The sequence below is a fragment of the Lactuca serriola genome, chromosome 8 (genome assembly GCF_051521515.1).
Source record: "Lactuca serriola cultivar US96UC23 chromosome 8, Lser_US96UC23_V15, whole genome shotgun sequence".
NCBI classification, from domain to species: Eukaryota; Viridiplantae; Streptophyta; class Magnoliopsida; order Asterales; family Asteraceae; genus Lactuca; species Lactuca serriola.
Window position 1 is genome coordinate 1,190,456 of NC_136415.1, and position 23,998 is coordinate 1,214,453.

Here is a 23,998-nt window from a genome sequence, read left to right on the forward strand (position 1 = left end):
CATGGGGGAGCCTATGGCACCGGATGTAAGACCATGTGGAGAGCCCATGGCTTTCCTATTAAAGATCATAAGGGCAGCCCATGGTACTTGGATGTAAGACCATGTGGAGAGCCCATGGCTTTCCTATTGAAAACCATGGGGAGCCCATGGCACTTAGGTGTAAACCATGTGGGGAGCCCATGGCATCCTGGAATAAGACCATGGGGGGAGACCACGGCATCCGTATATGTTTATATGCATGGTTATCTGATTGATATGGTTATGTGATTGATATAGTTATCTGATTGATATGGTTATGTGATTGGTATAGATATCTGATTGATATGGTTTATATAGTTGTTATAACTAATGTGTATTATGTGGTTATGTGGATTGTATGGGGTATGCTCTGGGAAACTCGCTAAGCTTTGTGCTTACAGTTTTGTTTATTGTTTCAGGTATCATCGATTTGGAAAAGAAGAGTTCGGATTCATCGCAGTTCTCACACCTATGTTTTCCGCAACGAATGATTTTGGGATGAACTCTGATAAATGATTTACTTAACGATGATTTGAAATGTTTGTAATAAATGTTATCAATGTTTTAGTTAAATTAAAAATGAAATTTTTACCCTTGATTTTTGGGTCGTTACACAAATGCCTCTGCATCTGGGAATGTTGGCAAATCATCCTGTTCAATCATACAAATATGGTGTCAATGTCAACTGTTAGGCATATGAAAATGGTCTTAACTGATAATTGGAAAAATGTTACCTGAACTAAAGTTCTTCAAGGAATTCAGGTGTAAAAAGATCTGGTCTAGTGGAGAGACCCTAACCAAGTTTAACGAAAGTAGGACATAAATTGTCAATTGATTTACTCCCATAGGAATTAGAGTTTCAAACTTGCAATTATCGATGTTTGTTTAAGGTAAGATTGATCAAGAATTTCAGAATTTTGGTAAATTCAACAAAATGGGGAACTCACCTTGAAGGGACGAGAAGCATATTTGAATTTAAGAAATCTTCGTTGTCAACATGATCGGCGTTCTTTCCTCTTCTATTGGTAGCCTCTGCAAAAATCTGATATCCAAAATCACTACAAAATCTAAAATCACTCATATCTTGTAACGCCCGTTGATCCGAGCTAGTCAATTTGGAGACGTTAAGCGTCAAAAATGACTTTTTGATAGAAGATTATTTAGAATGAATAATCTTAACTGAGTGGTATTATATGTTTAATAAACTTCGTATGAGGAAGTTATGATTTTTCTAAGTTTCAGCTTAACAGTATGCAGCCCGAAACCCGAATTTGAGATCGAGTGATTTTTGGTCGAAGCAACCTAAAAGAGAATTGAAGATCTCGTTATTAGTAAAATAATATAATAAAAATAAATTCAAAGTTAGCCAACGGAGTCTAAACGAAAGTTGTAGATCGTAGTCTCACCTACGTGTGGATATAAAGAACGTCGAAAACGGAGTTTGTATGAGGAAGATATGAATTTTTGAAGTTTATTAAATAATTAAAGTATTTAATTTAATTAATAAATTCGGATATTATCCGAAGAGAGGATTCACTGGTCTGATCTGAAGGGTACGCCCAGCGTAACCTTTAAGTACGCCCAACGTACCTCGGTATTATGCGGTCTGAGAGAGAGAGCCACGATTCACCACCCGAAGCTCGACACGTGGACGGCTGATCCGAACTACGCCCCGCGTAGTGCCTCGTACGCCTAGCGTACGTGCGAGGTTTAGCCCCTATAAAAGGGCAGCGAGGCCTCCGGCTTTTGTTGCTAATTTTTACACTTCTTCACCCTAAACTTCTTTCTTCTTGGCATTTTATACCCCCGAAGGCCCGATATTAGTCCCGAGTCCCGAAGCCCCGAGAACCCGAGAAAAATAGTTTTTGAGCCGAAACTTTGCCCGCGTGAAGCCCGGTTTTGGAGAAAACATCCCGGTTTCGTCGGAAAAGATTATTTCAAGAGACGAGATGTTGTCCGATCATCTTCTAATATTAATTATTTGCTATGAAATATGTGCTATGTGTGTAATATATTGTTGTTTATTTGAGATGATTGTGGAATGGAGGAATTATATAAGTTTTAATGAGTTAAACTATATATGTATTTTGTATCTAAAAATATGTTGGGTAGAACATGAGTAGATGAGGTTGTTGGTAGGTGATAAAAGGTGGGTTGGACCATGAGATAAAAGGATAAAGAGATAAACTTGTTTTAGATCCGAGAGTATGGATCAGAGCAGGAGGTTAGTTTTAGATCCAAGGGTATGGATCAGATTAAGAGGTTAGTTTTAGATATGGGTATATGGATTAGGTAAGGAGGTAAATTTTAGATCCGGGAGTACAGATTATGTATTTTTGAATTATGTGTTCATACGATAAGGTATCATGCGTATAGTTCCTTTTAGGAACATGATTTTTATACGTGTATTGATTAAAGTATGAAATATACATATGTATGTAAAGTATTTGTTATTGTCCGAAATACGGGTTAGATATATTTGATGATATACAACGTGCGAATCAGTTATGGTTCAATATGTGTTAAGATGTGAATATATGATATTATTACTTAAAACTCTATGTTAAGTATACACTAGTTAGCATTGCCTAAACGGAGTTAATATCGAAAATTGATTATAAGCATTGTAGGCTTCCCTAGTGATGGGTTAAGACTTAAATAGGGATGTTTAGTTTAATTAAGTTTGTACATTGGGTAGCCTCTTATTAAGAGTACGTGTGTTGTGAGATTGATGATCGGTGGAGTACGTCCTACATACAGAAGTACATTTTATGTACGAAGTATTTTTCAAAGCTCTCTGTGTAACACCGTAAAAATTTGAAACCATTTTTCACTTTTGAAACCATAAAATATCATTCACATTCATTTTAAAAACATTGTATCAACATTGTATCAGTACAAAACCCCAAGATCAGAATATATATAAACTCCAATGTGTGTGTGTACGAATCATGTCGGCGCCTTCCCGCGCTCATCACTGGAACCTGAAACACATAACACAACAACTGTCAGCATATTTGCTTAGTGAGTTCCCCAAAATACCACATACAACACATACGCCACTCGAGGCTATAATGCGACCCTCCGGTCGATGTGTCTCAGCGGGACCCTCTGGTCTGGTCATAGCTCGTTGGACCCTCCGGTATGGTCTATATCATCATACAACATACATATATCACATAGCACATAATCTCATACATAACACATAAGACCCTTTGGTCATCGCATAATACCACTCTAGGTAACGTATAGTGAGAAGACTCACCTCGGTGTCTCGGTAAATATCTGACTCGGAAGAAATGTGATCTATCCTCCGCCTAATCACATAAAGTAATACTCTCATAAATACAATTGTACTCAACCCTAAAAGTCAACAAGGTCAACGGTCAAACTTTGATCCGACTCGTCGAGTGCACTAGGGCGACTCGGCGAGTCTACACGTGTACACTGACTCTCTTAGTCCCTCTCTTGGCACATCGAGTACTTCCCCTGACTCGACAAGTTCCACCCGGCATGAATCGCGGGGCCACCCCGACTCAACTTACCGAGTCTCAAGAACAACTCGGTGAGTTCCGCCTTGAAATCCAGTCCCCCTGACTCTCCCTGACTCACCGAGTTATTCCCCAACTCGGCAATTCCACTCATTGAGTGATTTACGGGAAACCCTCATCCTACTCGCCGAGTCTGTTCTTCGGACTCAGCGAGTTCATGCCATGCACAAACTCGATAGGCCTCCTGAGGTCAGATCTGTTCCATACATTCATAGATCTGGCCTTCCCAAGCATGATAATCACGTAAAGTTCAGACCTTGACACTCATATAACATCTAAATGGTCTAACTTGGTGATTTAGCCCCAAAAATGACATCCCAAGCTCATGGCTCCCAAAATAACTCATAAAGCTCCAAGGGTTAAGGTCTCTGGACCTCTTTGGGTCCAGATCCAGAACATAGACTCGAGAAGGGACCAAATGCTCCACTTATTCATCCTCTAAAAGGGATAGAAAACCCTAACACTAAGAATCAACATCAAAACTGAAGAAGGTCCGAGCAAAATACCTCAATATGATCTCTAAGAACTCAGAAATCACCACAATCTCTCCTCCTTCAGCCTCCTCTTGCCTTGGTCACCTCCTTCTTGCAAAAACACCCACAAAAGGATCAAGAATGGCCTCTCCTTCCTCACAAACGCTCTAGATATCTTAGGGTTTCTCTCTGGGGGTTGGTGGCCGCAAATGACGGCCCTAAGGGCCTTTAAATAGGTCTCAAACCCTGGAAATGAGGGTTTCATTAAACAGCATGGACTCGCTGAGTCCACTCATGAACTCGCCGATTCCAGCTGTGAACTCGCATACGAATCCGCGACCATACTCGGCGAGTTTAGACGCCAACTCGTCGAGTCTCCTCACAATTCCCAAAAATAAAAGAACAAAATAGGATACTTGGGAATCCTGATGTTACACTGTGTCTTGGGTGCTTGTGTCAGGGTACTATTATGTTCTCGGGTACGATTCTTTCACATACTAAAGTACTATAATGTGACAAAAGTACTATCATGTACAAAGTCTTCTTGACAATTTTGTGTATCGGTTACTGGAGCGTACGGGAATACTCTATTAGTATTTCCCCATACTTTTATTTTGAGAGAGCTTTGGAGTCAGCGTTTCTTTTATGAAGTGATCGACCGAGCTTCATATGTCAGCGTTTTCTTTCACGAAGTAATTAAGGGAACTTCATAGACTGCCTAATAAAGTGTGTCGGTAATAGACCACTGCTTGGTATGTCTGGTGTTATATTGTTGGATGGGGTGCTTCTGGGGGTGAAATACCTCATGTATTCAGGCCACTGCTAGGCAAAGTTCGATGCTAGGATAGGTAGAGTCTGGAGGTATAATACCTCATGATAGTCGGACCACGCCTAGGCATTGTTATCTAGATAACTACCCCTGACTTAATTGTCTTGTGGTTCTTTCTTTTACGAACGAAGGTTCGTGGTGAAACTTATTCCATTCCTCTCATTTGATGTCTTTATTAATCCTCGTTTGCTGCCAGGGAATTTTCGAAGCTGCTTCGTCAGTTGTTGTTCATATCGATTTCTTAGGCTAGATCTCGTAAGATCATTGTATAGGGTCAGTATGTGGGGATCGACGGGATGGGATAGATTGTTTTAGAAATATGATTTATATGTGTTAATAATATTAGTGGTTTTGCAAGATCGAGATATACATTATTATCACGTGGTTTGAACTAAGAGCTTTCGTACTCTATGTTCCTTAGGTGATTGAGTTCACCAGGGAGATTTGAACTAAGTGTTCACTAGATGTTTGAACTAAGGGTTCATTAGGTGTTTTTGAACTAAGTGTTCATTAGGTGTTTTTGAACTAGGTGTTCATTAGGTATTATTGAACGGAGTGTGTTCAATGGGGGTTCTTGAACTAGGTGTTCATTAATTATTTTGAACTGCGTGTTCACCAGAGGTAATCTAAGAACCATGGCATCACTAGACTTTGTGCCAGTTCCCTAGGGCAATCCTTAGGAATGAATGGGAGAAGGGTAATTGGTTCTTAGGATAAATCTTTAGGAAATAAATGGAGATAATGGGGGTGGGTAATTTGATTGTTTTTTGATAATTGAATATAATAATTATATTATTGTGGGTTGAAAACCCTATATGCTCACCAGGCTCCCAAGCCTGACCCACTTAGTTTTCTTTGTATCAAAGGTATCGATACGAAGATATATTTCATGGAGAGATTAAAGGAGATGTAAAATATTTAGTGTAAATAATGTAAGTTCTGTTTATGCTTATGTGTCTGTATCGGAACATGACATCCCGAGATTTTGTTATATAATGAAAATACATTTCTTTAAAGAAATGCTTTGATAAATCTTTATCATCTTTTGGGAACAAATTCCGCAACTGTTTTCTTCAAAAGATTACTCTGATTTTGAAAACAAGCATAAACAAATCGGTCTTTTCTGGCCGTGAAATTCGGGATGTCACATATCTCCTGATCTCTCTTTCCCTTCTTGATATCGGACTAGCACAATTTTGATTTCCAAATCGGACCTTTTTCAAAATCTGCAATATAGCTTGAAGATGGAGTAAACACATAGAGAAGACGAAGGTGCAGCAACAATCTCATCGGAGTACATCAGAGAATTGTCAAATTGAATGTGTTGCAACTTTGGGGAAACAATTTCACAGACAGGAAGCTTTCTCGATGTGTCTTCAAACAAATTGTAACATTCAAAAAATTCACGTCAAATTTAAACTTTTAATATCAACAGAAGAGATCGAATATTAATTGTTTACAAAACATTTCCAAATCAATTATCATCAGAGTGTCCCAAAACAGATCATAAAGAGGAGGAGCAGTACGGTCACGCCTTCGCCTTCCCACGGTCTCCTGAAGTACCTGAAACAATAAAGTGGAAATTGTAAGCCCGAGGGCTAAGTGAGCTACCCCCAAAATACCAATACCACACTGATAAAGACCAATTCAGTAACGGTCAATCAATCAACATGCATACTGGGCTATCGGCCTGACTGGTCCGCCCCACTGGGCCTACAGTCTGTCTAGATCTATCCCGAGCCTTCGGTATGACTGGTCCGCCACGTGGGCCTACAATCTCCCCGGACCGCTCATAGGGTATGTTGGCCTTCAGCACGGAGCAGGACTGCCTCAACCCAACCAACAAGCAGATAACCATGTACGCATAACTATCCTATACGGCATATACAAACATCAAGCATATCTATCTTACTGATCATCAATCATGAAGTTCTCTAGAACACTGACCTAGCGGGTCACTAACATACCAATCCCTACAGATCATAAAACATAACATACTGTCTACCCTGATTCCAATCAAGCAGATTGTAATCACATGTAGCATGCCATAACTATAATAAATAAAGGGTCGGCCTTGGTGCCGTAAACCTTGTCGATATAGTGAGGAGAACTCACCTCGCAAATGTCGACTCGGAAGGTAAACTCCAACTCTCGGATCACTCGACACAGGCTTCACCACTTATAATCATAGTTCAACATACTCATAAGTCCTTAACCTTATAAGGTACTCCATAACCCAATAGTCAATCCCCTGGTCAAGGTCAAAGTCCTCAGTCAAGGTCAACAGTCCATGTTGACCTCAACTCGTCGAGTACACCCAGCTACTCGCCGAGTCCCTTGAAGAACAATCAAACTCGCCGAGTCATCGACATGACTCGTCGAGTTCCTTTGAATCCCGATCAAACCTTAAGGCCACCCGTCGAGTTCCCTCCTTGCAACTCGACGTATATACACGTGTACGTGTTCTTGGCTAAAACTCATCCGACTCGCCGAGTTGTTCTTCAACTCGTCGAGTTTATGGCAATCTTCATCGGACTCGCCGAGTTGTTCATCCAACTCGTCAAGTTCATGGCCATCTTCATGCGACTCGCCGAGTTGCTCATCCAACTCGTCGAGTCCATCCAGTCCTTTTTCCATACAGACCTATTTTGAGCCATACAGCGGCTCAAATTCACAGATCCAGGTTCCTAGAGCATACTTATCACGTAAAGTTGCAAACTTTACGTACATGCATTGCTTTAAAAGCTCTTAATGCCAAAACCAAGCTCTTAATGGGTCTTCATGGACCAAGGGAACCTTAATCTCGACCAAAGCTGGAACTTTATGCTTCTATAACCCAAAGAGGGTCCAGATCTGAAGTTACAACTTCACATCTAGCCCATAGCTTGTCATACCAACTTGATATCCTTATAAAACCCTAAATCTCACTCAAAAAGGGAGGTCTAGACTGAAATAAACGAGGGTAATAGCTTAATACCTTCCCAAGAGATGTCCACAGAAGTAGATTCAGATTTCCTCCCAGCTTCTTGCCTCAATCACTTGCATTCCCCAAACTCCCACACCAAAATCTTCTCTCAAAGCTTCAACACACAATGGGCACACACACATACGAGTTAGAGATGCAAAGGGGGCTGCAAAGGGGCTGGAAGAGGCCTGAGCTTCTTTAAATAGGGGTGCAAACCCCGGAAATTAGGGTTTCTCCTTTCCAGCTCCTACTCGCCGAGTCCCACAAAGGACTCGCTGAGTAGCTCACTTAATTCACGATCCCACCCTCTGCTACTCGACGAGTAGGGCTACCAACTCGTCGAGTAGGGCCTAAACCAAGAAATTTATTTTGAAATAATACCTGAGAATCGGGGCGTTACACAAATTAACTGGTTCGCTTCCTGTTAATTTGTGTACATGTAACAAACTCGAAACCCTAATCGCATTAGGGAACTTCTTGTTTGGACCAATTCCAGAATCTCTGGGTGATTACGAATCGTTAGGTCGAATCTGAATGGGAGAGAATTATCTAAATTATTCGATTCCCAAAGGGCTTTGGTTTGTCCCAATCGATTTCAATTTCTCAATCGATTTCAAAAAGTATGTGTGTCTGTGTACGAGTGAATCCTTCTAAATCGATGCAGGTTTCAAACATAGCAATTAGTGTGTGTGTGTGTGTGTGTTAATTTCAATGTCCCTATGTATGAGTTTTTTTAGAGAGATAGAGAGAAAGAGACCCTTTTTTATTTTTTAATGATTAAAATAAATAAATAGGTATAAAATTTTTTTAAAGAGAGAGAGAATATATTTTTTAGGTGCAAAAATGATCCCTTATAAGTGAAAAGACAAATATACCCTCATGTGAGAGGCACATAAGGGGGTTAACAGCAACAAATTAACGGAAGCTAAGTCGGAGGACCAATTCTACGTACAAACTAGTCCAAAATGATCATAAATCCAAAAAAATCGAGGTTTTGACTAAAACCCCAAAAAAATGCATACCATAGGGATCATTTTTGCAATTTTGTCAAAGTTAAAGGCTCACAAAGCTCATGCTTTTATATATATATATATATATATATATATATATATATATATATATATATATATATATATATATATATATATATATATATATAACTTATCTACAAAAATAACTCGGAATAACTCACTAAACCATCCTATTTTGTCTCAATTTATTTTTGGGTAAATTACACGAATGGTCCATATGGTTTGGGGTAATCTGCGTGGTTGGTCCCTATAAAGAAATTTTAACTCGGGTCATCCCTACAATTTGTTTTTGTTTCGAATTTAGTCCTTTTTTTACTTGAAATGACCACATGACCCTTCTTGATATTTTTAATCAGATTTTATTATTAAATTAAATTTAGAAAACATTTATAAAATGAGAACCCGATCCCACCATCTCAATAGTCACTCCACCTAGTCATCACCGACGCCTGCAACACCGTCACCGCTTTCGGTATCCTCTACTACCACCACCGCCGGTCTCCTCCACCACCACTACCCAACTTATAGCGACCTTCTCTGAAAAAGTTGAAACCGGAATTTTGTGTTTTTCTTTCATTGACATCTAAAGTTTTTGCCCCTACATCTTGTAATCACTCCAGCAAACACCCACAAGCTCCTATTCAGCTAGCATACATCAGTTCTTGCTAGCAAAACCAACAAAACAAAATTTAGATACCATATAAAGCTAAACAGTGATTCTAATTCCTGATTCATATACAACCCCTTTCCGATTTCTAATTCCTACACACAAAACCCTAATTCGCAACCCTATAAACCATATTTATCATCTACCAGATTCCTAATTCAATAGTATTTGCTCCACCCACCACCAGATTCTAATTTGCAAAAACCCACCTAGAAATTCATTACATTTACTCCAAATTCGCCATATTGCATACTTGCTTAAGTCGTTTTTGGCAGTCAAGAATATGTGATCTCTAAAAACCATATACGACACCAAAGCTTCATTTTTAAACCGAAGATAAAACATATGCAAAGTTGGTTTTGCAACTAAAGGGAACTTATCTCAGGCCATCCCCAAAACCTGAAACCAGATCAGTACACAAACATTGACAATCGATTTGTAAATAGCAAGATTATCGAATAACCAATAATCAATACTCGATTATTGCAAATTAACAATCGATGTTTGTTTACTAGCGAAATAGAGAGGGCAGAGTACATCGACGGAGTAGAGGACAATAGTGGTTGGTGGATGTTGCTTGACGTTGACGATAGGACAGGCGGCAACAACATCGTGGTGAATCGAAGGCTTGTAGTGATATTTAGGTCACAAAGGGGTTATTTTGGGGTTCCATCACCGATGAAGTGAGAGGTGGAAAGGGAGAAGAATCAAATGCAGCTTGCCAATGAAGATATGAGAGGGAGGAGTTCAAGTCGCCGATGAGGAGGGTCAGGGAGGCAAACACGATAGTGAGGAGGTGAGGACATGAGATGCGAGGTGTAGATTCCCAATATGAATTGTTTTAACAAATACATTTTCTAAATAAAAAATTAAAAGTAAAAATATGAATATTAAATTGAAAGGGTAAAATTGTCTTTTTATGTTTAATAGGGACCAAACGCATGATAAAAACATATAATAGGGATGGTTCGAGTTAAAAATTCTTTCTAGGGACCAACCATGCAGATTACCCCAAACCATAAGGATCATTCGTGTAATTTACCCTTTATTTTTTATTGGCAAATTGCATTTTTTCGAAAGCATTTTCAGATTACTTCAAGATGAAAGGGATCATAAGAATTCATGGGCGTAGCTCAACCATTTTTACAAGCAATTCATTAGCAGCTAAAAATAAGTCATGGTTGATAAGACCCTACCCTAGAAAAGGAACGGATGCAATGAAATCCATTTGGGAATGGACCATAAAACCAAGTCACAGGCCTGAGTGCAACAAAACTCACACCGATCCAACCATCCTTTTGTACATGGCTGGTTTTTCTGGGAACCATTTTCATGCTTTTTCTGATATCGTAATTCCACTCTTCACAAATTCACGGATTTTTAATCGAAAAGTCAATCTCCTTGCGACGAATTACAAAGGTCGGTGGATAACAAAATTCCAAGTATTACTCAACCAACTTTCGTATCATCAAGTTGTCGATATTGACAATGATGATCAAGTCCATTGCTTCCAAGATGTTGTCGTTGGACTCAGATCACATAAAGAGCTAGGCATAGACACATCAAGGTCTCAGGTATCTCAACGGGTACTCCATTAAAGACTTGCATGACTTTTTGAGGTCTGCTTATAAAGCTAAACTCCAATAATCATATTCATAATCGAAGGCCTTGTTTGATGATAATATCAAGAAAAGCTACAAGAAGACTAACAAACGAAGCATGTATTGTAAAAATGGCACAAAAGCTAGGTTACCAAGTAGTGTTGGCCAATGTAACTCTTACTACCAATCTTTCAAGCTTTGCTTGAATTGTGAACTCTTGTGATGTTTTTTTTTGTTGGGAGTTCATGGAGCAGAACTAACAAACATGGTGTTCCTGCCTGACAATGCTGTGGTGGTGCAAGTGGTGCCACTTGGTGGGATCGAGGGGTTTGTGAAAACGGACTTTGGGGACCCATCAAAGGAGATGAAGCTGAGGCATTTGAAGTATAGTATAGGAGTGAAAGAGAGCTCATTGGCAAGACAATACGCGGCTGATGATGTTGTTTTAAGAGATTCAATGGTGATACACAGGCAAGGGTGGGATGCAATTAGGACTACTTATCTGGTTCAACAGAATGTAAAGCTTTGATGTTCAAATGTTTAGATCCACTTTGCTAAAAGCTTTGGAGCTTTTACAAAACTAACGCCATCAGAATATTCAAGCCAGTGAATTTTCGAATTCCCAATATCATACTAAGAATTAAGAACAAAAAAAAAAACGATAGTTTTCTTTACATAAATTTGTTAATTGTAATGATACACACTATTTTTCCCTCCAAAAGGAATAAATGAATAAATAAAAATGGAAGCAAATTTGTCGGTATTGTATCACCTGGCACAACACTTTGAAGTATCATTGATTTTAGAGTAAACTGCACTTTTCGTCCTTGTTTTGTTAATTTTTACATATATGGTCCCGGAAGATAAAATTTAGCCTTTTTGTCACATTTTTTGGGAACAGCTCAGGCGTTAAATTCGTACAAATGACCATTTTGCACGCGCCTATCTCCTTCACATCTTCCAAACCCTAAAATCAAACAAAAAAAAAAGCATGACAAAGATACAGCAGTAAAAAACAACAAAGCACAGCACAGGGACGAAATGTGTAATTTAGTACTTACCTTTGTTGGTAAAGATTTTGCAATGGGGCTCAGCGCCTCTTTTTGTTTGTTTGTAATAAGGAAGAAATATGGTCGATAGCCTTTTTTGATGAATGGGTCTCACCGGTTAACCAGTGGAGAGCCTCAGAGGCAGCGCTTTTTTCAGCAAGTTTTTTACTCCCACATGGCTGCCCAACAAAATCCAACCCATTGAAAACCACAGTGGACCGGAACTTATTGTTTTTCAACTGTGATGTCTTGTAGCTTGGTGGTTGATGCCCCGCTCTTAAAAGCATTGTTTGTAAGTGATTCTTGGAGTTATCATGCTCAGCTACACTCCCACTTGTTGAAGACATGGATGCGGGTTTTTTATTTTTTGTTTCTTTCTTTAAAACAGCTTGTGATACTTTTCGACCGTGGACAAATCTACCCTCACATCTGTCCCCGGATACTAGCAGTTTTAGAGCCTCCACTAGTCCCTTTTCGTTTTCATTGCCAATGTCTATTTTCGGATTCAAAAGCTGCAATTCGTATTATTCATTTAGCATTAAGATTCAAGAATGAAGGAAATGTTTTCATGTCTGATTAGATGGTTTGTTTACCTTCATCTGGATGAGTTCATCAAGCTCTCTTTTTAAGGTCAGATAAGTGACTGCTAACCCAGGCTTCATGAAGAACTCCAAGTAACCCCCCAACATTTTCAAGTGTCCATCCTATCCAAAAACATAAAAAATAAAAACATGCCTAAAAACTCCATTAATGAAAAAATAAATAAATAAATAAAAAAGGAACATACCATGGCCCCTTTGGAAATGGTGCCTCCAAATAAGAGAACTACAGAATCGGATACAGCTGTTGAATCCCTTAGAAAGACAGTATTCACTTTCACCTTTTCATTGAATACAAGCCATGGATATGGAATTCTTGGTTCCTGAGCATTAACTGAATTCTACGTTCGAGAATTTACACATTACTTAGTTAATTTGAAGTCGGAAAGTTTTTAACCAGTGAGATGAACTTAACTTACTAAATAAAGCAATACAGGACCATCTTCCATTGTTTTCAATGATACTGATTTCTCTTTATTCTGCCAAAAAATAAAAATAATAATAATAAACATCATATACATAGAGCCATTAATTAGTTTGAGAGTTGACTGTCACTGACCACAACAGAGCAAATTCCGGGGAAGAGGCCTGAGCATATGATGGCTCGGATGAGATGTTGATCATGGCTCCATGTGTTGCATTTCTCCATATTTTCAACCAAACCACAGTCTCTAAGCAGATGATAAAACTGCTTCCTAAGAGAATCAATAGCTCTCAAAGTTTGTGAGGAAAGGAAATTTCTCCAACAATACTCTGCACCCGATTGCTGTCTTTCAGCAGCTTTCCAACCATCATAAGCACGAAGAAGAGCAAGGTGGTCGCTGTTATCACCTCCAGAAAACTGAGCTTTTGCAGACTCAGCTAACTAAAAGTTCAATCAAAATCAAATTTATATATTTAAAATTTAAATTTTAATTAATAATCAAACCTTGACAGTTGGTTTGCTACTTACATCCTTCTTCTCAAACGGCATCAAAAATGGATCTCTCACACTTAAACCAGCAACAACAGTCATTATTGGATCCAGGCAGTTGAAGATAGCCCCTAATATTAACATCTTCCCAAGCTTTGGCTCAACTGGAAGCACTGACAACTTACGTCCTGCCACAAACACAAACCAATGTTCCAAATTATGAAAACAAAAAGGAAATCAATCAATTGAATCCAATTCCAAGGTGTTCTGTTCTGTTCATTACCTAATACTGTAAGATTCTCCTTGTCATCCAGAGCTCCAATTATTTTCAAGTATTCAATAGCATTTTGAACCTGTAATATGATGACAGACAAAATATATTTAGCAATTTAATGTGTATGACCAAAGTTAATGAATGTTGAAACTTACTGATAAAGGTTCGGGTGGCTGCAAGGCCTTTGATAAAAAGTCTGAAATACTACCAAGTTGCAAGCTTTTAATTTGGAGGCATAAAGACTGTAAGGGTGTCCTCAAAAGTTCTGGAAGTTGATATTCAGCAAAAGCATCATATACAGATCTGGGATACAAGTGGTAGCACTCCCCTGGTTGCACACGTCCAGCTCTTCCTCTCCTCTACCATAATAATTAATAACATAACAGATGAGATGAATACATAACAAATTTAAAAAAAAAAAAAAAAAAAAAAAAAGATGGAGCAAGTTGATGAGTCTTACTTGGCGAGCAGAAGCCTTTGAGATCCAGGCTGGAAGCAAACACGGGGTGTTGTTGAGTGCGTCGTAGGAAGTCTCTTTAGCTTTTCCACAGTCAACCACGTAAACTACATCATTGATGGTGATGCTTGTCTCGGCCATGTTAGTGGCTAGAACTATTTTCCTGATGCCATCTTCAGGTTTATTGAATATCAATTTCTGTTAATGAAAAAAAAAAAAACATCACCACCTGAGGGCTGAGGCTGAGTTCCTTAAAGGTGATAATAAGGAAAGGCATTACCTGTTCTGAGCTGTCCATCGAACCATGGCAGGCAAGCAGCAAAACTTTGGTTGGATCTCCAAGTAACGGATGAGATTGGAGTTGATCCTTGAGAGAATTTATATCATCCCAACCAGTCATAAACACCAAAATAGCACCTGGCCTTTCTTTTTTACATATATGACAAACAACATTCTCAATAAGATTGAACCCAATTGAATCCGGGTTCCAACATGACAGGGAATCCCTAGTCCACGGGTTTAACTCTCTCAAATCAGCAGCTCCAAGAGCATCCTGTTCCAATTTTCAAACCACAATTTATTTTTTTTAAACAAACAAACAAGTGAATACTCCTATACTACCTCCGCAGCTGAAGCAATTTGGGTCTTCCTTTTACGAAGAGTTTGTTTCTGCATTTTCCATGATTTCTCTTGGCCATAATTATCAATTTGATTATATGTTGACAGCCTATATCCAGTCATTTCTAAAATATTCTCCAGAAAATAGCTCCGAACTGGATAAGTGAAACCCTGCCAACAAGAAATTACCAATAAAGGCATAGTAATATTATTATTATTATTAATCGCCTTCATTTTTTGTTAACCTGAGTAACTTACAGGAATATGCATCATTGGAGCTCCACCAAAGTAGGAGGAGAAAAGCTCAGCATTTAGGGTTGCACTCATCAAAATTAACTTCAGTTCTGGTCTGCGAGGAAGAAGCTCCTTCAACACGATAAGAAGAAAATCTGCCATGAAATGAAAATTAATAAATATACTTAACAAAAAAAAAATAATAAATAAATAAATAAATTACCCACCCTCATTCATCCCTCGTTCGTGGATCTCATCAACAATGACATGAGTTACACCTTGCAAGCTCCTGTCGAGTAGTAATCTCCTAAGCAAAATGCCAGTAGTGCAAAACAGCAGGCGAGTATCTCTTCCTTTTATTCCCTCAAGCCGAACTTTATACCCAACCTTCAAAAAGAAAAAAGAAAAAAATGTTATTATAAATATTGAGAGACTTTATAAAAGTGTGAGAGAGAGAAAAGTTATTTACAGAATCTCCAAGCTTCTCCCCTCGTTCTGCAGCAACCCTCTCAGCAACTGACATAGCAGATATTCGTCTGGGTTGGGTGCAGATAATACTGCAAACTGCTCCACGAGCAGCTTCAATTTCAGACTCTAAGATGTATTGAGGTAGTTGTGTGGTTTTACCACACCCCGTTTCACCAGACACCACAATTACCTGCCAAAACAATTTCAATTTCACTACTTTCTATTGCTTAGACTTCTTAAAAATTTTGAACAATGATGTTACTAACCAAAAAATTTAAAACATAAAAACACGCCTTGGTTTAACCAAAAACTCCTATTGCTAACTAAAATTTGCATGAGTCTATTTTAGGGTTTTAATCTGAATCTTTGGTTGAATTTGGTCAAATTCACAGGCAGAATGAAGAATATAACTAAGCCAGGGTTTTAAACTTTTAATTGAAGAAGATGAAGAGGATGGATATGAAGACAATAAAATAGATCTTGAGTCTTGACACCATTGTGATGATCTCAAACTCTTCCTTCAGGAGGGGGGTTTGCATAATGCATTTCAGTGAGAAGGGAGAACTACATTACATCTTCATGCCAGACCAAGACCTTACAACACGCAGACATTGCAAGATGTTCCCAGGAGAGGCCTCATGAGAAGAACACAAGTAGGCAAGGATGTTGTGGAAAAACTTGCTTTTAGGGGGAAGGACGGTTGTATTAGAAACACATATTGTTACTTGTTACTTGTTAGCCATGGAACCACTCACCGGCCCAACCAACCCTTGCATTGGGCATAAGTGAGATCAATTCTAATCAGGTCTTTGTCTTTCCATAGAATATTACTAGTGTGAATTAAGAATTTCATAATCAACTATGCCATTTTAGGTTTAGGCTTTTTTGTTGCCCCCGTCATTTAAAAAAAAAAAAAAAAGTATTTCGTAAACTTTTCTATATATAATTTACAACCAAAATCCAAACCTAACGCATAACCAAACATCAATTTTCAAGTAATTATACCCATTCTTATTCCAACGGTCATACCTACTATCAAACTAATACCACTAGTGATTGCAGATTGCAAACCAAATGCTACCTTAGTTCTTGGAATCATTAACACTGAAATTGTTTTGGAGTTCTGTCATATACTCAACAGTTTGTTTATGCTATGGAGATAACTACATTAGTCTTCCCTATAAATCGGCTAGTGTTTTGATAGAATTACTCAACAGTTAGGTTGCATAGGTCCAGCAATATCAAGTCAAGCAGTTAACACTAACATTTTCCCTGACCAAAGCTACACTGTAGTGTATTGTAATAACTAGGATGTAAATATCCCAAAATTAAACACTTGCTATTATTATCCCAAAATTCCCTATATTTATACCACAATACCGATAGCACTGCAACAAACAGACTGTGCCAGTAGTTCAATTTTTATACCACAAATTTGAAATTCAAAACTAAATATCGCAAAAAATTGAAAGTTGAAACATGAATCCAAAACACACCTGATTTCTGGAAATAGCATTTAACAATGCTTCTTTCTCTTTATATGCAGGTAGGCTTCTCCGTAGTTCTTGCATTTTTTGGCCTTCAACAGATTCCTACAGAACAAATTGATTTGTCATCAGCATCTACCAGTACAATGATACAGTATATATGATAGTATATCCATCCGTGGAATGTAAGAATTACAATAATATACTTTTGCAAATAAGACTAAGATAAACCTGCCAATCTTGTTGTTTATTTCGCAGCTGAAAACTCTTCCTCCGGAGAATTCCCTCTGCAACAGGACTTTGTCTGAGAGGCTCATCAGCCTCACCAACAAGACTCTCGGATGTTCTTGATGTAGGTAAGGTGTTATTTGGATAACCATCTCTGGTAGCAGACTTTTGTGAAAGGTATGATTTTAGATGATAATCAACCCGGCTGTGTAATTCTGAAGGAAGAACCACCTGCAATATTCATGGATGCACATAAACGCATGCATTAAGTTTCAACAAAGCAAGCGACATGAGTACTTACCTCTCTTTGCGGGCGCTTATCATCTAAATCTGATCTGTAATTTGGCAACGGAACTTTACTGAAGACAACTACTTTTGAATATTGGTGGCTGCAAAGATTATTAACAAGACAAGTACCAACAGTCAATAGTTTATATTAGTGTTTCACTTGTTGTGATATTTTTTGAACATCATTTATCCAGAAACTACTTTATCTAGACAGCAGTTAATGGGGAAAAGAAACTGGGCCAGGTGATACTCATACCTATGTAAACCCATCCGAGTAGCTAGTGCTGAGAGTTGCTCAAAATCTCTTCTGTCTTTTCTCTCTCGTGAAACTACCTCTTGCTCATCTTTATTTCGGATTAGTGTAGTTAGCTTCCACTGCCATTCTTCAATGTTATCAATAGTGGAAGCCCCCTGATCAACAACACGACAAGTAGGGCGACATTTAAGACATTTTAGCTGAATAGATAAGGCGTGAAAATATTCATGCCAATTCCCAATTGCTGTTTTTTTTAGATGTTGTCTTTTCAGTTTAAGACTACCGGATTATATGAAATTTGTAAGGATTTGCGATACTTGTTGCAGAAACCTCACGGTAAGCACTTCTAATAACGGAAAGCAAAGTGCAAGAATCAAAACAGTCAAACAAAACATAAATAAAACTAACCAAACTTTGGGGCAATTGCAAATTTTCACGGTCAGACTCCTCCTCGGAAGCATATTCGTCGTAGGCGTAGCGGCCGTAGGGCAAACTTTGCTGGTAAAAGTAAGGTAACGAGTAGGAATCTTTATTTCTCGTTCTCTTAATTAGGTGTTTGGAAGAAGAAACATGAGAAGAAGACGAGGAGCAAATTAACACTAGCGCAGGCCTCGATGATGGAGGAAGAGGTCGGATGAGTCTAGGGCTTAAATGGAGGCGACGGCGGAGCTGAAATGAATTAGTCCTGAGTGGGTTCAGAGATACTCTGAGGTAATTCTGGATGAAAACTGCGGGGTAAGGCATGATGAAAATCTTGGGGTTTCTTCAGTTCATCGTTTTCGAGGGAAAACCACAGTTTCGTGGAGGGTTTTAGATGGGGTTATGGCGTTGTCCGTTGAAGGGCCAAGAAGCTCTCGACAGTGTTGCGTGGAGGTGGAACGGGCAGATGAGTATTTATACATTTACTATAAAAATAAAATTTAAAACCTATCGGGTGATCATGGCACATGTGATGATGATAGGAAAGTTTATTTACCAAAATTGTTCTGGTCTAGGGTATACTATAAGAACTGACCGGGCAGGTGGGCAATAGTTTAAGTTATGGACAAAAAATGTAAATTTAAGAATAATAGTATTGTGTATGTATGTAAATTTAAGAATAATATAGTATGTACGTGTGGAGGAAGTTGTTCTAAAAAAAAATATAACGAGTCAACATTGCTCCTCTACTATCGAATTAATGTGGTGTGAATATAGTGATGATCAATGACAAATCTTGGATTCAAACTCAAGTATGGTCATTTTAATTGATATGGCAAATTATATCGGTGTGCATAAAGAAGGGACGAAGCATCTCTACCCTTTTTTTGGGGAGGAGAGAGCTTAAAGAATTGTACCATAAATTCTTAAGACCTACTATTTGTAGAGCTTCTATAGCTCGAGCCTTTTAGTTCGTTATCAAACAGCTTAGAGGATAGTCAAAGAGCTAACTCATTTTCAATATTTGTTTGCCCTTGCTTTAGAGCCGACAACACAAGAAATAATGATTTATGTTCAGGAATAACCGAATGATAAGTAGAAATGGAAGGACATTCTAACTGAAACTGACTTACCCATAGAATGAACGACTTAAAGGATTCAGGTTTCTGGTTGAATACTTATCCTTGCCTTCTTGCATTCATGCCTAATCTTTTAGATTGATCTAGCATTTCATACCAGATTTCTGATATCTCTATCTTTTTTATCCGTGTTTTATATTTATCTTTCTCATATATAATTGAATATATTGAATGCTTGTTTGTTTCAAACGTCATCTTTGTCAAGAAATTCATATTCAAGTTGTTCGGTCTTGCATCTCCACAAAGTTAACCAATCTTTTCTTAAATTTGGAGTTTGCTTCCTTAAATATGACTTATTGGATTAATCTCAAACAAAATATGATACGGGGCATATTAAGGACTTACAGAGGCCTTCATGGACAAATAGGATATGATAAAATGGGTGGAAAGAGTCTCTACTTTAAACTTGTTTGGGGTTTCAAAGTCCATCATATATGGACAGAAAGCTCTCAACATGTCGGAGCTCCTGAAAGGTTTTCTTGAACTAGGGATGCCCATGGACACCCTTTGTATCCATGTAAATTCACCCTTGAGTGATAAGATTGCCACTTTCACTCTTGTGACCACAGTGGTGTCCACAACATTAGCTCCACGAGAGTGAGGGTGGCATTCACTCAAGTGAAGAAGTGAACAAAGAAGAAGAATAAAGTAAATGTGTAGTTGATGGTGAAGAAGATCTTAGGGCTCCACTTCGCATCAGTTCCATGAATGAGGAGGATAATGTTCACTCTTGTGAATGACTCCATATCAGCACAACTCATGTGTCATAATGAATATACCTCATAGCCAATCATTTTTGTATGTTTATAAAATTTATTTTTTTGTTATTTTTCTCATACGACTTTTGCTTTCCCCAAACATATAATCTATGTACTTTATAAATTAATAAAATCGAAAAATAGCATATATTTGTATAGTAAGTTATAGTTTTGGTCCATATAGTTTGTACCCTCTTGCAATTTTAGTTTGAGTTTTGACAATTTGTAACAACCCAAAAACCAAGAGAAAATTTTTTTCATTTTTAATTAAGGTTTACAATCATAAGTTTGATTCCAAAATCCATCACATAAACATCATGATGTAAAATCATCAGAGTGACAATAACAGTAAATGCGGAAAATGGTGGGGAGTGAATGTTGCGTCGTCAAGTCGGGCTCTTCCCCTTAGTACCGGAAGTACCTGAAACCACAATACTTGAAGGGTTTTAGTATACTACAACATCATATGGTGCACATACAATCCTAAATACCTTGGATCTATGTTTTCACTAATTATACATGAAAATGGTTTCCAATGCATTAAACCTATAACTAGCATGCATTCTCAAATACCAAATAAGATACTAGATAGAGTAACATACCTTTTGTGTTGTAGCTTGATTCCATGGAGCTCAAGAGCCTAGTGCCTCAAATGGTTCACACAACATCACCAACAACTTGGAATAACTTGAGAGAAAAGGCTCTTATGCTCAAATCGGCTAGCCCTCATGTGTACACACCTTAGTGCCAATTTCTTGAGTCGTGGGGTCCTTATATATTGTGGCTATTAGGGTTACACCATGTAACTCATGTCTTTCCATATTCTTCATGATTCATGGGTTAAAACTGTTGGGATTTAGGTAAAACAAATAAACTAGAAAAACAATTCCTAAGTTCACATGCAACCTACTTTGGATCTATGTTTTAACTATTGAACATATAACTTTGAATTGCAAAACAAGAACCCTAGAGGTGGAGGCTATTTTCGAAAATAACTAATTAGGGTTTAAGAGTTACATACCTTTCAACTGTTATAGTAAACAATTGATAATCCTCTTGAACTTGATCTTCTTGGAAGCCTAGCACCACAAATGTAATGCCTCTAATGGAATCACACCCAATAACTAGCAAGAAGGAAACTAGAAGGAGAGAGAGAGAGAGAGAGAGAGAGAATAGGGTATGCAATTTCGGCACTAGGGTTTCTCCAAAAGTAAGAGTAGCCAATATTGGGAGCCAGAAGGCTCCTTATATAGCTGAGGGATCTAGGGTTTAGGGAAAACCCTAATACTCCTTTGCTTGGGGCCTAAGCTAATCCAAAGGCCTTATCCAAGCCCCCTTAGACGAAATCATTAGGGTTTCCCCTATAGATTTCCTTCACCCCCTTCCAAGGAGGTTCTGGAGCCTTCCACTCAACTATTAGATAATTGCAAACTAGTCCCTGCACTTTATAATTAATACAGTTATCCCCAAAATTAATTCTAATTAATTTTTGGCTAACTATTAATTAAACATTATGATTTCTAATTAATATATTAATCTTTTAAAATATTAATAACTCATTTATATTAATTTATTAATCTTATAATAAATCAATATTTCTCCTTTCATAATTTCTTTGTCAGGTTGCTAGGTTTGAAGGCAACCCAAAAGGATTGTGTTGCTATCAATTAAAGTACATACCAATTATAGTTATGGGCTTAGACACCTAATCCAACAGTCTCCCACTTGGATAAGTCTGTAACTATAATTGCTAGTATGACTTCTAAATTTGACCAGCAAATTGTAGCTTCTAAAAGCTGCTGCCGAACTCTGACCCAGTCAGTTACATGTCCTAAGATAAGTGATCACATGACCCTTCGTTCTGCTAGATTTCCCTAGACATAAGACATGGAATACAATCAATCTCTTTGTCCAGAATCTATGTTTCCCGATTTATGATTTGTGATGATATAGGACTTCTAATAGAACACATCAATTTAGTCCTGGCTGGGTCCAGCACAAAAGTCAACACCAAATCATCGAGGGCCCACAAATATCGCTTTTCCCATTAGGGCAAAAGGAAAGAATAAATATTGACTCATATGCTTGTATCTTTTACTCATCAAACCATACATTACAATACATTTTATAACACCAAGTTACTGACGCGTTTTCGTATCACCAATGTATAGCCGACTTGCAAATTACAACCCATATATCTCTATTTCAAGATCATAGATATGATTCTCTCAGTATTACTCGTGATGAATTCCATGAAGTAATACTCTGAGCGTGTGTAACAACCCAAAATTCTTTCCGTCATTTTAACCCGTTCCGTCAATAAAATTTATCGTTTTCGAATTGTTTCCATTTCGTTATTAAATTAAGTCATTAAATTTAATTTCGTTCATTATGACTTAATGGGTGTTCAAATACGATAATAACTCAATAAAATATTCCAAATTAACAATTAGAAAAATTTTAGTTTCGACCACGTCGGGTTACAACAACTTAATCGTGTGTGACCAAAAGCCTCGTCTAACGTCAGTATCGGGTAGGATTCCACCGGGCCATAAACTCAACCCCTATATAAGGGATTGAGTGACATCATTTTGAGGCTTTTTCTCTCTCTTAAAACACTTTCTCTCATTACTCTCTCTCTAAAATCCGACTTTGATCCAAAATCATCCAATTCAAGCCTCAAATCATTAAGGTAACTATCCTAACTCATAGATTAGCATCTTTAGCCATCAAATTCGTGTTTAAATCATGAAATAGGACCAAAGACTTGTGTTTACGGTCTAGGAACCTCCCCAAACCGTGAACACCTCTAAAGAGGGTTTTAAAGCCCCAAAACCCCTCCAAATCACTTATAGTGCTTAGTTAAGACCTTTGGACTTGCATGCATGAGCTTAGGACCCCAAAATCGTACCAAATAATGTATGGACATGAGTTTACGGCCCAAGAACATTCTTGGACCGTAAACCCTCATTCATGGACCATAAACACCTTTTTAAGGTGTTATATTGCCCTTAAACACCTCCATAAGCTTCCATGAGCTTCCATGAGTGCATAGAACCTTATAATCCTTCAAGAAATGCACCAAATCATACACAAATGGGACAAACTTGAGTTTACGGCCCAAGAACATTCTTGGACCGTAAACACTTCATCTTAGACCTTAAACTCATCCAATGGGTGTTAAAGTGCCCTTAACACCTTGTATGGCTTAGAAATGGGTCTAGAACTTAGTATGCTTAACTTTCAACCACTAAAACCCATGAATCATGGACAAACATGATTTTACGGTTGTAAACTCATGTGTTTAAGGTAGTAAGCTCCCAAGAACATCTTCATAGACCGTAAACTACTTTTCCAAGGTCAATTCAAGTCCGAATCAGTTCCTAAGCCATGGAATCAACCCTAGAACCTTCCTTTGTGCATTGTAATTAACTTAGGACCATCAAAACACATTAAGAATTGGTACATAAGAGTTTGCGGAAGTAAACTCATATTTTACTGTCGTAAACTCCTCAAATGGTCCTTAAAATGCCCAAATTCCCTTCCAATGCCAGAAAACCAAGTCTAGCATCATCCCTAAAGTGTTATAAGGCCATTTAGTGTCACACCCCCAAACCAAGGATGGCGGAAACGTCCGGGGGTGGAGGACTTCTGTTGGGTTGAAGATTCGTTTGA

General features: G+C 38.1%; 2 protein-coding genes across 2 annotated transcripts; one reads left to right on the forward strand and one right to left on the reverse strand.

Annotated features, from left to right (window-relative positions):
- The first annotated feature begins 10,685 nt into the window (after window positions 1–10,685).
- On the forward strand, window positions 10,686–11,674 carry LOC145065570 (alpha-1,3-arabinosyltransferase XAT2-like). The gene is given in 3 exon segments (XM_079012593.1): window positions 10,686–11,108; window positions 11,168–11,362; window positions 11,365–11,674. Coding segments are annotated over 3 exon segments (852 nt in total). The 5' UTR covers window positions 10,686–10,751; the 3' UTR covers window positions 11,665–11,674.
- Window positions 11,675–11,775: 101 nt separating this feature from the next.
- On the reverse strand, window positions 11,776–18,904 carry LOC145065569 (DEA(D/H)-box RNA helicase family protein). Its single transcript, XM_079012592.1, has 20 exons — window positions 18,415–18,904; window positions 18,007–18,161; window positions 17,764–17,851; window positions 17,466–17,693; window positions 17,244–17,339; window positions 15,749–15,937; window positions 15,507–15,666; window positions 15,304–15,434; window positions 15,049–15,216; window positions 14,708–14,980; window positions 14,431–14,625; window positions 14,126–14,329; window positions 13,980–14,049; window positions 13,736–13,884; window positions 13,343–13,648; window positions 13,203–13,262; window positions 12,972–13,124; window positions 12,778–12,888; window positions 12,197–12,696; window positions 11,776–12,102 (listed from the first exon to the last, which is right to left on the reverse strand). Exons 1-19 carry the CDS (start codon window positions 18,748–18,750, stop codon window positions 12,226–12,228), a joined length of 3,543 nt encoding a protein of 1,180 aa, XP_078868718.1. The 5' UTR covers window positions 18,751–18,904; the 3' UTR covers window positions 11,776–12,102; window positions 12,197–12,225.
- Between the last annotated feature and the right edge of the window lie 5,094 nt (window positions 18,905–23,998).